Here is a 17,347-nt window from a genome sequence, read left to right on the forward strand (position 1 = left end):
ATTGATTGCATGGGTCATCGATGAGTTTCATGTGTGCATACTTTGTTTTTTATTAGCATGCTATAATGGTGCCATTGACTCGCACTAGCTTTGCCACTCTGGAGCCCTGAAACTACCAAATAACTTGCAAACAAAACGGAATTTGTTGAAATCAGCTGCACCAACTAACTAAACCCCCGCTAACTCGAAGATTAAGCCTAATGTCAAAAATCCTGAATTCCCGCGTTAACATATTATGGCTAATTGTATTGTGATGCCGCACTAGATACTTCAATAACGCTAAATGTAACAACTCCAAGGTTTTCCAATAAACATTCTGCGAAAAATAAGAGAACAACTTCAACTCAAGTTATGGAAATGTGCCTAAAATGCGCCACTATACCTATGCAAACATAATTTCTTTGGATCAAGTGCAAGTGCCAATAGGGCACTGCCATATCATAGGAATCACACCATACTTCTGGCTCAAAATAACAACAAAGGCACGCAGCTTCAGTATAGTGAATGAGGTATGTAATGAGTTTATGATTCATTATTTGTCAATCATTTATTCATTTAATTTTTGCATAATGTTTGCAAAGGGTCTGCTCACATAACAAATGCAAAGGATCTTAGTTTGGAGACATCTAATGGTCAATAAGCATAACTGCTGTGCTAAACTGTGACCAGCCCTTGTACAAAGGCAGAAGGATTCTACATTCACTTTAAAAGCAACGTGCATATTAGCCCAAAAGTGATGTCAATATTATCCGATATCATTTTAAAATGCTTTTATTGGCCGATATTATTGGCTACTTGATAATATCCGACAAATCATGTAAATCATGTAATCATTTTTTTTTTTTTTTTTTTTTAAACCATCAAGTTTACATCATTTTTAATGCCACGAACATGTAGTGTAATGCTTTTTAATGAGTTTTAAGGCCTGAATTTTGACAAAATCCATTAAATGCTTTTTAATGCTTTTTAATGACCTGCATAAACCCAAGTTTAATATATATAAATTTTCTGGTGACCTGCTATGTGTTTCTATGAGTCATCGAATGTTTTCTCTTACAAACTACAGTACTACCACGCACGCTACCAGTGAATGTAATTTAATCATCTTGCTGAACTAGAAGCTTTAAACTGGGTGTGTCTTTCTAATGTTCTCCTGTCTGTTTTTCTGTTTGTCCTTCCCTTTTAATACATTTTAAAAAAATATTGCAACAATGCAGTTTTACAAGTAGCCAACAGTGTGGTTTTCTACATTGTTGTTGTCTCACAAGGGATGGGAATTGATAGGATTTTTACGATTCCGATTCCATTATCGATATTGCTTAACGATTCGATTCTTTATCGATTCTCTTATCGATTCTAATTTGGGGGAAAAGAAGAACAAACGTTTTGATTGGCATCGAGTTTGTTTAATCAGAACTCACAACCTTACAAACTCACAACGAGATCAAAAGAGGCCCAAAGCCTCAATGTTAACTGTGGCAATAAGTGGCAAATACACAAGAATGTGTAACATTTTACTGAAACATTTATCTAATAGAAATAAAAAATATTGGTATATATTGGCAGATAGGTTGTTGTTCTGCCTTTGGCAATATGTGTTAAAGCAGGGGTCCCCAAACTTTTTCCTGTGAGGGTCACATAACTTTTCCCTTCTCTGATGAGGGGCCGGGGTCAGTTTGTAACAGAAAAAGTGTGACGATTGCAGAAGTGCATAAATGTAAAAAATTATTGCTTTTCAGAAAGCCACAATCAAATAACCCTTTCTGGATTCTTCACTGAATGAAAGTAAATAAAATAAAAATAATAGTATAATAATAATTAATAATAAAAACACTATTAATTAAATAGATAATAACCAAATAACCCTCTCTGAATTCTTCAAGGAAAAAGGCCAGGAAATAAATAACACGATTGAGAAAAAAAAAAAATTCAAAATGGCCGGACCAAATGTGGAGGTGGGCCGTATTTGGGCCGCGGGCCGCAGTTTTGGCACCCAAAGAAATGCCGCATCCAAGCGAGTGAGCGAGCGAAGTGAGAGAGGGAAACACTTCTACGAGCCTACGTTCTTTGTTAATGTTAATATCTACAGAGGCAACGCCTGTATGTATCATCTTTTGTGTTGTTGTTGTTGTGTTTCCACTCGCGATCGGACACTTAAATCCAGTTGTGTAGTGGTTTGAATGATGTGCTAATGCTAGCGAACGAATGCTAACCATACTGTTATTAGTAGCTAATCATCGCTGATTTACGTTGATGCAAACCTGTTTGTTATTGGGGACGAAATTGATTTGTTTCATTTCTATACTTAGTTTCACTCTTCAAGTGATGGTTGAATAAAGTCAGCAAATTATACCAACGTCTTCTACATCGTCATTTGGGAGTTTAGCTAGCTGTATAGCCAGAACTGAGCCTTAGCCTCTCTGTGAGGACAGCGCAGTCGTATTCCTTCCCGATGCAACTGCAAGTCGCTTTGTTGTAATTTTTCCTCGTGAAGTGAAGACACACTTTTGAGCGTTTAAACCTACGTGCTGTCATTGTTATGTTTATGGCTGCAATGCTCGTGCTTACCCATCGTAACCTTTCATTTTCACACTCTTTCCTGGTGAAGTGTAGTCAAACTTTGGACCGAGTGGTTCTTGGCGCCATGCTAGTTTGATGCGTCTGGACAACAAGACACGTCACGACGCAATACGCGTCTTTAGGAATCGTTAAAGGGATCGTTAAGGCTTTTTCATTGTGATGTCGAGGCCTCGAAACACTCGGAACCGGTTCCGAATTGGAATCGGATTTCGATTCCCACCCCTACTCACAATATAGTCATGTCTGAAAGGACCGTGGCTACAAATATTCAAAGGAAGTCACTTCGAGGATTTAGCATGAAATTCAAAGGTGACACTAATATCTGGCTGGGATGACACAAGAACTCAATCGAGCAAAGCCACAATGGCAAACATTGATGTGAATGTTGAACTTTTATCGTGAACCCCCAAAGCCAACACAGAACACGAATCTTGAAAACAACTCCCCCTTCTTTCAATATTCGTTTATGTAGAATAATCTATAATAAGTATAATCTAAACTAATAACCAATGAATGGCCAAACACTGAAACAGCCTTCCCACTCCAAAATTATGGTTTCCTAAGCAACCCGGTCAGTGAGCGATGTAAGGACAGACAGATCGATAAACAAGGGAGGAAATGGCCTTTCAGAGTGACAGCAAGCAGAACTCCCAAACGCAAACTAAATTGTACAAGAAGCCATCAGCTGATCAATAGCATATCAAGCATGCAGCTCCAAAGTTTTGCAATTTTAATGTGAGCTCGGTGCGTATGACTTTGTCTGAAATGAAGATGTGAATAAACTAATGCAATTTTGATGATTTGAGTAGAGTATCCGCTGACATGAATTTGATACATGCATCCGCTGCAAGAAACAACTACATATTTCATTAAAGAAGTAATGAAGATATGTACAGTATCTTTTGTGAGAAAGTGTAACCATTTCACCTCCACATACATTCTTGAATAGGCTATTTCCCTTTAACACCAAAAGGACGATGCACATTAATCATTTAAATGATACAAGAACCAAACCCGAGGATGGACATTCTTTAAGTGGCGCTTTGAGATGCAAGTTAAATTCCTTTCATGTAGATAGGGGTAAGCCAAAACACTTGCATCTCGAAGAATCTTTCCATTCTGGTCCATTTCATATTCGCCCAGGACACTAAAATTATTTTTAATGCATTTTTAATAACTAGACACATAGCTACAGCAGCCAGAATAGGTGGTGCTCAGTGACTGAAGAATTAGTGGTTTGAATCCCAGATGACCTTGGACAAGACTAAGAAATTGGTAACAGGTTTAGTGGTGCAATGATTAATCGATTAACTTAAGTATTTCGATTAGAAAAAAACTTCAAATCAAATTTTGCTGCTACAAGGATTCGTTTAGAGGGGCGTTGTGATGGTTTGTTTTGAAAGTGTTTGTATTTAGTTTTACTGATTTGGGTGCATGCACTGCCTTCTAGTGGCAACCGTGAATATGAAAACTCATCTAACATGGCTGTATCCAGCTGCTCACTGTTAAGACTGACTGACTCACTGTAAGTTTTTGTTTGAGCTAATATGATTGTTTATGCATTCGTAATTTAGTTTAGAGATGGTTAAGGCAATATACATTGAGTGACATATAAATAGACTACTACGGCTGCACTCTAACAATACGCCAATGTTATTAAACAATTAAACGTACAACATAAGAAAAAAGAATTTCAAAAAAGGAAAAAAAAAAAAAACAACAACTTCTTTTGATTTGAAAACAAGAAATAAAATAATAAGTTGTTATCTGTTTTCCGATTTTGGATTCTAAAACACATATTGAAGGAACGAATGATACTGATAGAGAACTTCGGTAACACTTTATTCGAACGCGGTGTCATATGACAGTCATGAGGCCGTCAACATTATGGCATGACACTGTCATGAACATTAATGAATGCTTATGACAGATGTCATTCAGTGTCCTCACCCTAACACAGTTCTTAAGTTCTAATCCAAACCAAAAGAAATTTTACTAAATCTTAGTATTGCAACAAAAGTGACATAATTTACTAAATGACGCTTAATGACATCTGTCATAAACCTTCATTCATATTCATGGCAGGTGTTATGTCATCATTATGACAGTCTTATGATACCGAGTTCAAATGAAGTGTTACCAGAACTTACTCTCATTTCTCTTAAATGGTGAAATATAGAATTTTTTAAAACAATAATTGTTTGTCTGCAATAATAGAAAAAGTAGCACTTTATATTTCTTGACTTAACCAAAAATCACAATTTTTGAAAGGTGGAAAAGCGCTATATAAGTATAACACCATTTACCATTACCCTTGATGCCTGTTGATGCAAATTCATAATTTGTCAAATCAAAGCAGCCTCAAAGCTTTTTTTTAACAAAGATGTCTATTTATTTGAATTTTCATAATTCAAAAAAAGTATCTTACGTATTATTATTATTCTATTTCTATAAATTAGTTTCATATTATTTATTGATTATTATTATTTACTACGATGTATTTTAATAAGCTTTCTCAACTTGATTTAGCATTTACTTGAAAGCAAAAACACAAGTGAAAGATTTTTAAATCATAATTTCTAAATTTTGCCACCAAATGGTTAGAACAATCAACTGGAAGACAGTGTATGCTTCAACAACAAGCATAACAATAGGCTGATGACATGATGGTTTGAAGCTGAACTTACTCAGATAGTTTTCTTTATTCCTTGCGTCAGTGGACACAAGTTTAATACAGTAGATGCATTTTGTCAATACAAATATGATACTGTGTATGTAAGTACAAACAACGCTTGCATGGTATTGATGCAAAGTGACAAAATGGTTTCATTTTTATTTTTTTTTTTATTTAGAACTTTTACTTTATTATTGTATGTTTTATAAAGTAAAGTATTGTGGAATGCTATTTTGCCCCATTAGAATGCCTTTTTGCAAAAAGTTTTGCTCTTTTGGGAGGCAAGGCTAGAGTGGATTAATGGTATTTCTATTAATTTAAAGGCAAAAAGATGATTTCAGATTTCATGATTTTCGTTTGGTGTTATGATTATGAGCACAGTATGGAAAACAATAAAATTACTGTATTTTTCAGATTATAAGGCTCACTTAAAATCCTTTATTTTTCCCAAAAATTGACAGTGTGCCTTAAAATCTAGTCAGTGTTTTATGCATGAAAATGAACTGGTTCATTTGATGGTGCATAGAATAATCCGGGGTGCTTTATAGCCTGAAACATACTTTAACGCATGCTAGCAAGATAAAAAATAAAAGCCACACACATGAAGATGCCCGTTACATTTTATGGCTTATAAAAGGATGCTGACCATAGGAGTGTGACAATATATCGAAAAGGTGACATATTGCAATACTTTGTAGCCCATTAATTATTGATATGCTCCCACCAAGAATCGATATATCGTTTCAATAAAAATAAAAAAGGAACAGTTCCATTAGAATAGTGTCTACGTTACCATGTCTACCATGTATCGATAATTGTATCGCCATATCGTGAAATCATTGTTATCGTGAGCCTCGTATCGCAAATTATAACGTATCGTGAGGGACCCAGAGGTTCCTATCCCTAGTTGGCCAGCATCCCAGGTTGGTTAGAGAGGTCTTCTATATTTGCTGTCTAATACTGCCAATAAAGACATTTTGTGCATTACAACAGATAGCATAGCAGCCGGCTTAAGGTAACCGTACACAGCCTGACAAAGAGCCACTGGACACATCTGTTTTTTATTTACTGCGCAGACCTGTTTTGCAAGTGAATACACGTGTGTGTATATTTTGTATACACGCGCTCTAAAAGCAAATGGTATTGGAGTCCTTTGAATGCACACATAAATGAACAACCTTTCTCACCAAACAGATGTGTCCGACCTTCAGCAGCTGCTCGTTTTCACTGCTGTTAGAAACACAGCCACTCTCTCATCCACCCCAGGGAGAAATTCACAATAGTTGAATGCAAATGTGTGTGACCTCAGGAGAAGTTAGAGGATGAACTGCTGATTAAGCAAGTCTGCCGTGTGCAGTGTCAGGCCGGCCAGCTGTTTCACAGGTTCTGGTCTGACAATTAAGAGGAGGCAGGATGTAGCAATGGCGAAAGGCAGGCAGCTTACACGCACGCAAGGCCAGACAACCTGTTATGGACATTAAACGAAAAGGACAATAATGCTATATTTGTTTGACTCACTGTGTAGAGCTCATTGGTGACCTTCACCAGCTCCTCATGCATCTGCACCCCGATGTCTTTGCTCTGTAAAAGACATTAGCAGATATTAGGATAAGGGTCGGAACACTTTTTGCCCAACCTTGATTTGAAAAACATTGCTCAGGTCATTTGGAGGGAAGGTTAGAAAAAAAGTAATAAGTAGGGCTGTCAAAATTATCACGTTAACGGGCGGTAATTCATTTTTTAAATTAATCACGTTAAAATATTTGACGCATTTAACGCACATGCCCCGCTCAAACAAATTAAAATGACAGCACAGTGTAATGTCCACATGTTACTTGTGTTTTTCGGTGTTTTGTCACCCTCTGCTGGCGCTTGAGTGCGACTGATTTTAATGGGTTTCAGCACCACATGAGCATTGCGTAATTATTGACATCAACAATGGCGAGCTACTAGTTTATTTTTTGATTGAAAATTTTACAAATTTTATTAAAACGAAAACATTAAGAGGGGTTTTAATATAAAATTTCTGTACTAACACAATTTATGTACTAACATTTATCTTTTAAGAACTACAAGTCTTTCTATCCATGGATCGCTTTAACAGAATGTTAATAATGTAATGCCATCTTGTTGATTTATTGTTATCATAAACAAATACAGTACTTATGTACAGTATGTTGAATGTATATATCCGTCTTGTGTCTTATCTTTCCATTCCAACAATAATTTACAGAAAAATATGGCATATTTTCTAAATTGAATTGCGATTAATTACGATTAAATAATTTTTAAACTGTAATTAACTCGATTCAAAATTTTAAACGCTTGACAGCCCTAGTAATAAGTAAAAATAATCTAAAAATCATTTCGCTAATATTTACAATTTTATTTGTGGTAATAATCTTTTTTTTTTTTTTTTTTTCAACATGTCCTGTTCAGCTGCTTGACACGAATAATGGGAATCTGAGTGTCCTATGGGTCTGAACAGTTTTAATGTATCACATGGGAATATGACATACTCCCATTGTGATTATTCAATGTGTTTCGTTTATTAGGAGAATGCAGCGAACAGGAAGGGGTTATGCGGGAACACAAAAAAAGAGAGAAGGAGAGAGACAGACGAGAAGCACAAACAACAACAAGAAATGCATTGAACGCCTACACTAACGATGAATATGTCGGCGCTATCGTTAGCTAGTTGTATTTCCTGTTGACACCATGTGGAAGGCCTGATGACCAAGGAGAAAGAGGAGGGGGTGGGGTCAGTAAGATAAGTGATTGGGAGGTGTGAAGTGTACACAATCAGCCATGTGAGGTGTAGAACCCAATATTTTTGTGAATCCCTTGTGAGTGTGGATATGTAGGCATCCTATTCTATGCTGCCTGATCGCTAACCCTGGCACCGACAATCTCTCTCTCTCTCTGTCTGTAAAAGACATTAGCCAATATTAGGATAAGGGTGGGAACACTTTTTGCTCTAACCTTGATTCAAAAAACATTGCTCAGGTCAATTGGAGGGAAGATTAAAATAAAAGTAGTGAGTAAAAGTAATATAAAAAATGATTTCACGAATATTTACAATTGTATTTGTGGTAATAATACTTAAGAATATATTACATTTAAATATTAGTATTAATGTTACTATCAATGTTAATATTAAATATTAATAAATATAAAAAATGTCAACTACATTCACTATAAAAGTGTTTATTTTACTTTTTTTTTTTTTTTTCAATAATAATTTAACAAATTATGTAATCAGTTGTATCTAAAATATTAAATGTAAATTAATTCATTCATATTCTGTACCACTTATCCTCAAGGGGCTTGCAGGGGTGCTGGAGCCTATCCCAGATAACTATGGACAGTAGGCAGAGTACATCCTGAATTGGTTGCCAGCCAATTGCAGGACACAAAGAGATAAACACCATTCACACACACACAAACACTCATACCTACAGACGATTTAGAATGTTTAATCGGCCTACCATTCATGCTTTTAGGAAGTGGGAGGAAACTGGAGTACCCGGAGAAAACCCACGCAGGCACAGGGAGCACATACACACTCCACATGGGAAGGCCGGAGCCCGGGATTGAACAAGTGATCTCAGAACTGTGAGGCAAACGTGCTAACCACTTTTTCACCGTGCAGCCATTAAATGTAAATGTCAAATTATTTAATTTCCTAATATTTCCATTTTTATTCATAATAATTAAATTCAACAATTGTTTCATGAACAATACTAAGTTAAATGTAGATTTAAAAGGATTTATTTTATTATTTTTAGTCTATTCTCGTCAGTAAATTATACAACCAATTCTTTGATGTCACTTTAGTTAGTGGTGCTCTCACCTGACTTTGGTACAAGCATTGTGGGTGACAGTGTGAATGTGAGTGTGGATCAGTGTTCTTTTCATCAACGATGACCATAACGAAAATATTTCATCAACGATCAATTTTTTTTCATGATGATAACGTCACGATGACGTGCTGAAAACGTGTCTTGGGAGACTAAAACATAACGAGATGGATGCCAGTTGTCATCTGATGACACGAGAACGAGATGAAAACTCGCCAAAGTTTCCGTTATAAATTCACAATATGTGATATTTTCTTATTGTATGTGTAGTTAGAACGCATTTAACAGTGTTTGGTTGTGTCATATTGCTGCGCCGCCACCCCCAGAAAACATGCTGTCAAAATGAGAAGAATTTTGAACAGGAATTTGCTAAATGATTAGCTTGCTAGCTAAGATATATTGGTTTTGAATTTGAAAAAAAAAAAGCTTTATTATGTAATTACTAGAGCTGAAACGAATACTCGAGCAACTCGAGTAACTCGAGTTTAAAAACGGATCCGAGTAATTTTATTCACCTCGAGTAATCGTTTATTTTGACAGCTCTAAGCATCACGTTTTGCTCGGACTACTTTTAATGCGGGACAACGCGCTGATGTCACGTGCGAAGAGGAAGAAGGGGGGGGAAAAAAACAAAAAAACTTACTGCAGCCAACAGCCGCTACAAACGACGCCGACGTTGCTAAATACTAGCCCGCACGATGCTACATTGGTTGCAGGTAGCGTCTGATGCGTCTCATAGAGATCGCATGTATGTTGAACTAGATGCGAAATAACAGACTCTGCCGCATCTGGGCAGCGTTAGTAAACAGCCGCCATCTTAAAGCAGTAGAGTGCTAAGCGCTAATAAAGAGTGCTAAGCGCTAATACATAAGATTAACGCTACTGTCACTACTAGTTCACGTAACGTTAGCCCTGCGGAGAGCTAGGTTTCTATTAATTATGACCCCTGTCGATCCGTGGCTAACATGTCTTACATACAGACTTTAACATAACATAGCATTGTGGAGTGATAAGGGTGTATAAAAACTTAATAATGCTAACTATCAATTTTAGTTCAGTCGTCATTGCTGGATAAAACACCAAGTAGCACTGGTCCCTAATGTGCGCCAATACAGCCTGTATCATACATTTATTTTGAACACTGCAAAAACTCAAAATCCTATCAGGACTTACAGTTTAGACTAACTTAAAACTTAACTAGAACTTAAAAATGGCTTGACTCAAATAGAAATTCAATTGAAACACGTGGGAAAAAAATCCTAACTTTTAAGTGATGTGTGTTATCAAGCGTAACGGCATTTTTAGGTAAGATATATATATAAAAATTGTTTTTAATAAGATCTAAAAGTTTTTTGAGTGAAAGCAGTGAATTAGTCCTTTTTTTTTAAATTCTAGTTACATCTCAGATGCAATTGTTGGCTGTTTTCAACAATATACATTGAAAATAAAGACATTGATTGACTGAAAATGGTTCAAGATTGGATGAAATGTCTTGTTTTCTCATGTATATTTATAATTGCTCTTCACCTAAAAATATATTTGTTTTATCCGATTACTCGATTAATCGATAGAATTTTCAGTCGATTACTCGATTACTAAAATATTCAATAGCTGCAGCCCTAGTAATTACGAATGGTTTGGTGGATCCACATGTGAAGCTTGTGGGGTTCGGTACACCTAGCAAGGTTAAAAACCACTGAAGGACAGAATAGTTGAACATTTTATCAAAATATGACTTTTAAACAATATGAAAAGGATTCATTAAAAAAATATTTCAACATTTCCCAACAGCACAAAATATTAGAAAAATATCAACTTTTACAACTATTTTACAGTCAAAGTGCATAAACCTACAGTAAATAAACAAACTACCCCCATTGGAATAAACAACCAATTAGAATACAAAAAAAGTATCATTTTTAAGTAAGTAGTACCGCATTAATTTAATTGGTTGTTGCAAATAAGCATCACAAAAAGATAACAATTGACTGCTGGCCTGGATGGTGGCTTATTAGCAGGGGCTAAACTGTTCATGAAACAGCCAAATCTTTAGCAGGTTACCACAAGTCATGGCTGACATCAGGTTTTCTGCCCTCAGATGCATGTTGAGCTTTTTTTTTTTTTTTTTTTTTAACTTACAATTTAATTCTGTTTACTTTTACTTCCAAACAAAAGCACAGCAAAGAATGGTAAACTGATTGACAGTTGTTATGTACATTTCAGCCATGTCTGATAGAGTAAATACAGTGTTTCCCACAGGATTTTAGGAGACTGTGGTGGGAGGGTCTCTGACCCTAGGATTTTTTTGAAACTGTGGTGGTGGGCTGCATCGGAGTCAGACAGCCACACCATGTTGTGCCACGGCGAATGTTTTTTTTTTTTTTTTTTCATTATTTTTTTCCCCCAAGAAGAACCATAACAAAGATATATTTGAAATATTTCATTAGCTAGGCTAATGTTTTAGCTCTCAGCTACGGTACATGTATGTAAAATGCGTTCCTGATTACAGCTACGTTACTCTATGTAATAATGCGAATTTTTTTCTCGTAGCAATAGTACAACTTACATCTCGTAGTGACTCAGGGTTGGCAACCCAAACTGTTGAAAGAGCCATATTTGACCCCCCCCCCCCCCCAAAAAAAAAAAAAAAAAATGATACAGTATGTCTGGAGCAGCAAAAAATTAAAAGCCTTGTACAAGCCTTATAATTATCAATACTAGCTATATTAGCCTACTATAAAAATGACTAAGTTAGCTAGAAATACATAATTCGCCTTCATGATTAAATGTTTATTTTCCCTACAGTGGATCCTATAGCGCACCACGTGACTACTCTGTTGTACGATGCCACCACAAGTTTAACTTCATTACAATATTAATGAATTGAAAGAATGTTTGTGTCATGTTTGTCCTCCTAGAAATCCTATTAAAACAAAAAATATATTTCCCTCCCCCATCTTTTTCCATTACAAAAAAAAAAAAAAAAAAAAAAAAGCTCCGAAGCAGCGCTAAAGAGCCGCATGCGGCCGGAGAACCGCGGGTTTCAGACCGCCGTCGTAGTCCTCCTTTTTCCTTTTTATTTGACCCTCATAAGTACTACATTACCACAACAATAACAGTCCTTCTGTCAACTGACCCATTTACAGGACTGGGGGAATTCTAATAGCCGTGTAAAGAGTTTTACTTGATTCGGTGAGAAGGTGAATAGTTTTTTCCCCGTTGTTCGTGAACTAAATTTCCACACAAACGCACATCTAGGTACCATTAACTTAGCAAGGAGAGGTATGAGAGTCATTTTTCGAGTGTCCCAGAGCTCGCGAAATTGGGTGGGGGGGGGGCGCATTTATCCAAGTTTAGTCAGCCGTAATTGTCTGAAGTTGGCGCGCCGGTGTTGTGCCGAAAAATAGCCACTCCACGCGAAATGTCCCCCCTGACGGGAGCGCCCACACATCACTCGTATAAACAGCCTTTTCTTACCAATCGATGGACACGGAAACGACGTTCTTGTACCGTGAATATGTATCATTTTACTCTGCTTGAACTAATAAATATTTTACTGTGACCAACGCTCTGAAAATAGAGCAAGGCTTTATTTTGGGCCCCGCCTCTCCGCGCAAATTCGATCAAAGTTTGCTTTCCGTCCAAGACGGCCGTCCACCGCTCATTTTCGCCGAAAAGTCCGATCCAAACTATTGTAATGCCCCGGATATGGGGAAGAAGGAGAGAAGTCTGTATTTGCTTACCCACTTGATTGTGGTAACAATAATAAAGAAAAACAATAACAAAATAACAGCGGGCTGCTAAGACATGCGACCGCTATCTCCCGCTATCTCGCTCGTTCTCCCATTCTTCCTACTCGTTCCCCTTGCGTCTCTTAAATAAATAAATAAATAAATAAATAAAATACTACTCTAAAATGCTACTCTACTACCCGCGCGCGCGAGAGAGTGGAGTGGGCTACAGCTGTGTAATCGGCTGACTGACGCATCTGATTATTATCTTTTTTTTTTTTTTTTCGGCGGGGGGGGGGGCAAACGAGACTGTGGCGGGCCGTTCATTGGTGGGAAACACTGAAATATGCTTCCAGCTGATCACCAGCTGATCACAGTGATGAACCCAAAAATAACGTTAACTAGGTAGTTAGATCTAGGCCATGCATTGCCCACCCTGCATTAAAAGACGATTTGTTTGTATCCGTTTGAATCCTGCATCAACTAAACGTTTTCGTTTTCAAGCTCAAGTTACATTTGTTTGAGGACTACAAAGAACCAGATTTTGCCCACTGGCAGTGCTAACAGGCCCTGAGCAAGAGTTTCATCAAAGGTGACGGACTCTAGACGTTCACCTCCTAAGGACCTCTTGTCAAAAACAACAACCTTGTGTTTCCCAAAAAATATAAATGTCAGCACATTCACTTAATTAAATCCCCTAGTAAACATCCAGATGATTCCAGTCCCACATGTGCAATATATTAGCAGTGACACAGCACCATAACGTGTTTTTTTTCCTCCAAGAACTTCTCGATTTGCTCTAAACTCTGAGAGAAGACTGTCTTTCTGCGGGCTGTTCCTAATGGCTGAATTTGCGCTGGCTGGCTAAAGGCCAACCCATCAAGGCGGCCGTCGTGTCACTGCAGAACCCCAAGAGGGCATAAATTACCCTCGATTCCCTCTGCTGTCAAGCGATAGTGATTTCAGATCGCTTGGACAGAATATTCATCACAGCCCCTGAACCACAGCCACTTTACTATCTTGACACAAAGCGTATATTATGGACATCTGTTATGACATTGTAAGCAATAGTGACCACGTTAGACAAATACCCAATTGTACAAGATTGTGAATGAGATCACGAAGCAAGATCAGAATTCATGGTCAAGAATAACAATAATATACCGTAAATGATGAGTATTTTGTATGGTGTAACCAACATGTTCATTTAATGGTCAATAAATTCAAGTAATGCCTGACTGTCAATAAAACAAGTAGTGACAACAGATCCTTAATTCAGTTATTTGCATAAAATTGCAACGGCAGGAGTCAAACTGTATAGCGGTAGTTTTTTTGTGTTACGTATGCTTCAATATAGAGCATGCAATTTTTGGGAAGTCCACTTTTTTAAAGGACGACTTGTTTATAAGCAGATCTCACATTGAATTACATTATGTTACAAAATTAAAAGAGCAAAACTCATGTTTTGCAAAATGCTTATTTGAAGCTCGGTAGACATAGTTAAGCGCCAAATTATTTATAACCCCACTTATATTCAAGTTATTTGGTAATTGGTCCAAAAATATATATACTGTATATATATTTTTGCTGGTAATGACATATGCCTGTAAAATTATGTAATTTATGAGATTTAAAAATATTTGCCTTTTGAAACATTGGTTGATTATTGTGTGTTCCACAGCCCAAATTATTCATGTTCGAAAATTATGCTTGTTCATAATGTTCTAGTTCAGGGATTCTACAGGTATCAGCAAATCTAATTTCATGCTTTTATATGCCACTTTTAATGCCTTTTGAACTAATTTAATGCCCATGTAGAGATGTCCGATCTTGACTTTTTAACCGATATCCGGATATTGTCCAGCTCCAAAAATCCAAAACGATATCAAACTGATACCAATATATTTGGTCGTGGACTTAACATATTATGGCTAATTGTATTGTGATGCTCCACTAGATACTTTAATAATGATAAATGTAACAACCTCAATGTTTTCAATAAACATTCCGCGAAAACGAAAGTTATGGAAAAGGTACCAATATTGCACCACTATATTTACTGTTGAAATCAAAATAGTGCAAACATCAGATTTTTGGAGCAAGTGTTAAATGCCAATAAGGCACTGCCCGATCACAAACAGCTCACACAGTGCTTCTAGCTCAAAATAACAACAAAGGCACAGCTTCAGTACAGTGAATGAGGTATGTAATGAGTTTATAATTCATTAGTTTTCAATTATTGTTCATTTAATTTTTCCACCATGGATCAAATGGTCTGCTTACATAACAAATCCCAAGCATCTTAGTTTGAAGACATCTATGTTTAATAAGCATAACTGCTGTGCTAAGCTGTTACCAGCCCTTGAACAAAGGCAGAAGGCTTCTACATTCATGCATATTGGCGCAAAACGAATAATGAAAACTGATGTCGATAATATCCGATGTCCTTTTAAAATGATTTTATTGGCCGATATTAGCAACCCGATATTATCGGCAACTCAAATAAATTATATAAAAAAGGTTTCTTTAACCGTGAGGTTTACATAGTTTTTAATGCCTCGAATATTTAGTTTAATCCTTTTTTTAGGCCTGAATTTTGACTATTTAATGACTTTTAATGCTTTTTAATGTCCCACATAAACCTTGTACATCTTGCTAGAAGTTACAAGGGTCCTTTAAGAAGTGGTGTTTCCTCAAATGGATACAGGTATGAATGATATTTAAAAAATATACCACAACAAAAACAATGAAAAATATCTTTGACACAGCATCTTTTGACATTTGATTTGTAGGCAAAAGACACCTTTTAAACTTTAAATTTTGCCACGATATGTATGTTTTGGAGTTTATTGTACCACTTAGTTGAAGGGATGCCCCCTTGTAACGACTCTTCCCAAGGGAGATCCAGATTTTATTAGTGACATTTACACAAATCAGTCCTGAATTTGTAGCAGATGACTTGTGATGATTCACGTTACTGCGCATCAAGAGTCAGGCTCACGCGCCTTCATCCATTTCATCCCAAAACTGACCTTTTTGAAAAGTCTGAGGACATCGTCGCCCACGTGTGTCAGACGGACAATGACGTTGTTGTTGTAGATGTCACTGAGTGTGGCATGGTCTCTGCTCTCCCGCCGGGTCTGGTCCAGGACCAAATACCAGCAATTGATAGTGGACAGGAGATTTTGATCCTTCCTGGGAAAAAAAAGCACAGCGAGTCAGTATTAGACATTACTGCAGTTGAGCTAAAACATACAAGCTTGATTTTTATTATTTGACTCTCTTATTATTATTGTCGAGGCTAGGTATTTCCTCGTTACCGATTTGAAGGTTTACCGTGATTTTTAAAAGTCACGACATGTAAAATCGCTCAATTTTGACATCTTTTGATTTCCTGGCAAATAGACCAACACAATACATAGATTCAAATCCAAAAGCTGCAGAATTATGAGTTAAAACATGTTAACTAGATAATCCCTATTTTAATCATTCGTGAGGAAATAATACATTTCTTGAACTCTACATATTCTGTTCCTGACACAAATTCTCTCATTTTAACCCTAAAACAAAACAAGAACAGACACTGTGCTCGTCAGGGATTGTCCGTAACGAACACCATGCTCAAACATAGGTGTGTCCATATGTGCATTTGGCACCAGGACACCCTAGGACGGACTTCGATGATTGACTTTCTAGTCGCGTCATCGGATTTGCAGCCGCATGTTTTGGACACTCGCATGAAAAGAGGCGCGGAGCTGTCAACTGATCACCAGCTAGTGGTTGTTTTGGCGCCGATGGCGGTGGAAGACGCTGGCCAGACTTGGCAGGCCCAAACGTATTGTGAAGGTCTGCTGGGAACGTCTGGCAGAATCCCCTGTCAGAAACAGCTTCATCAGCCATCTCCGGCAGAACTTCGCCCTTGTCCCAGGGGAGGTGGGTGACATTGAGTCCGAGTGGGCCATATTCCGCCCCTCCATTGTTGAGGCGACCGATCAGACCTGTGGCTGTTAGGTGGTTGATGCCTGCTGTGATGGCAACCCCCGAACCCCACCAGCGATAAGGGATGGCGTCAAGCTGAAGAAGGCAGCCTACCGGACCTTTTCGGCCTGTGGGACTCCGGAGGCAGCTGACAGGTACCGTCTGGCCAAGCCGACTGCAGCTTCGGTGGTCGCCGAGGAAAAAAAACGTACATGGCAGGAGTTCGTCGAGGCCATGGAAAACGACTTGGACAGCTTCGAGAATATTCTGGTCCAGCATCCGGCGTCTGAGGAGAGGAAAGCAGTGCACCATTAACACTACGTATAGTGTAGATGGGGTACTGATGACCTCGACTCGGGATGTCGTGAGTTAGTGGGGAGAATACTTTGAAGACCTACTCAATTCCACCAACACACCTTCCTTTGAGGAAGCAGAGTCTGGGGACTCTTAGGTGAGCACTCCTATCTATGGGGTCGAAGTCACTGAGGTGGTTGGAAAGGGCAGGGTCCCGGGGATCGATGAGA

At 37.6% G+C, this 17,347-nt stretch overlaps 1 protein-coding gene across 2 annotated transcripts in view; it reads right to left on the reverse strand.

Annotated features, from left to right (window-relative positions):
• Nucleotides 1-17,347, reverse strand: part of LOC130921380 (SLIT-ROBO Rho GTPase-activating protein 3-like) — a 104,148-nt gene that overhangs the window by 37,312 nt on the left and 49,489 nt on the right. For both annotated transcript variants that reach the window (XM_057845205.1, XM_057845204.1), the window contains exons 3-4: nt 15,878-16,040; nt 6,773-6,835 (exon numbers count right to left, since the gene is read on the reverse strand). In XM_057845205.1, the coding sequence (XP_057701188.1) occupies nt 6,773-6,835; nt 15,878-16,040 (226 nt within the window). The remainder of the gene's footprint in view (nt 1-6,772; nt 6,836-15,877; nt 16,041-17,347) is intronic.

The sequence above is a fragment of the Corythoichthys intestinalis genome, chromosome 9, assembly GCF_030265065.1.
Source record: "Corythoichthys intestinalis isolate RoL2023-P3 chromosome 9, ASM3026506v1, whole genome shotgun sequence".
Lineage (NCBI taxonomy): Eukaryota > Metazoa > Chordata > Actinopteri > Syngnathiformes > Syngnathidae > Corythoichthys > Corythoichthys intestinalis.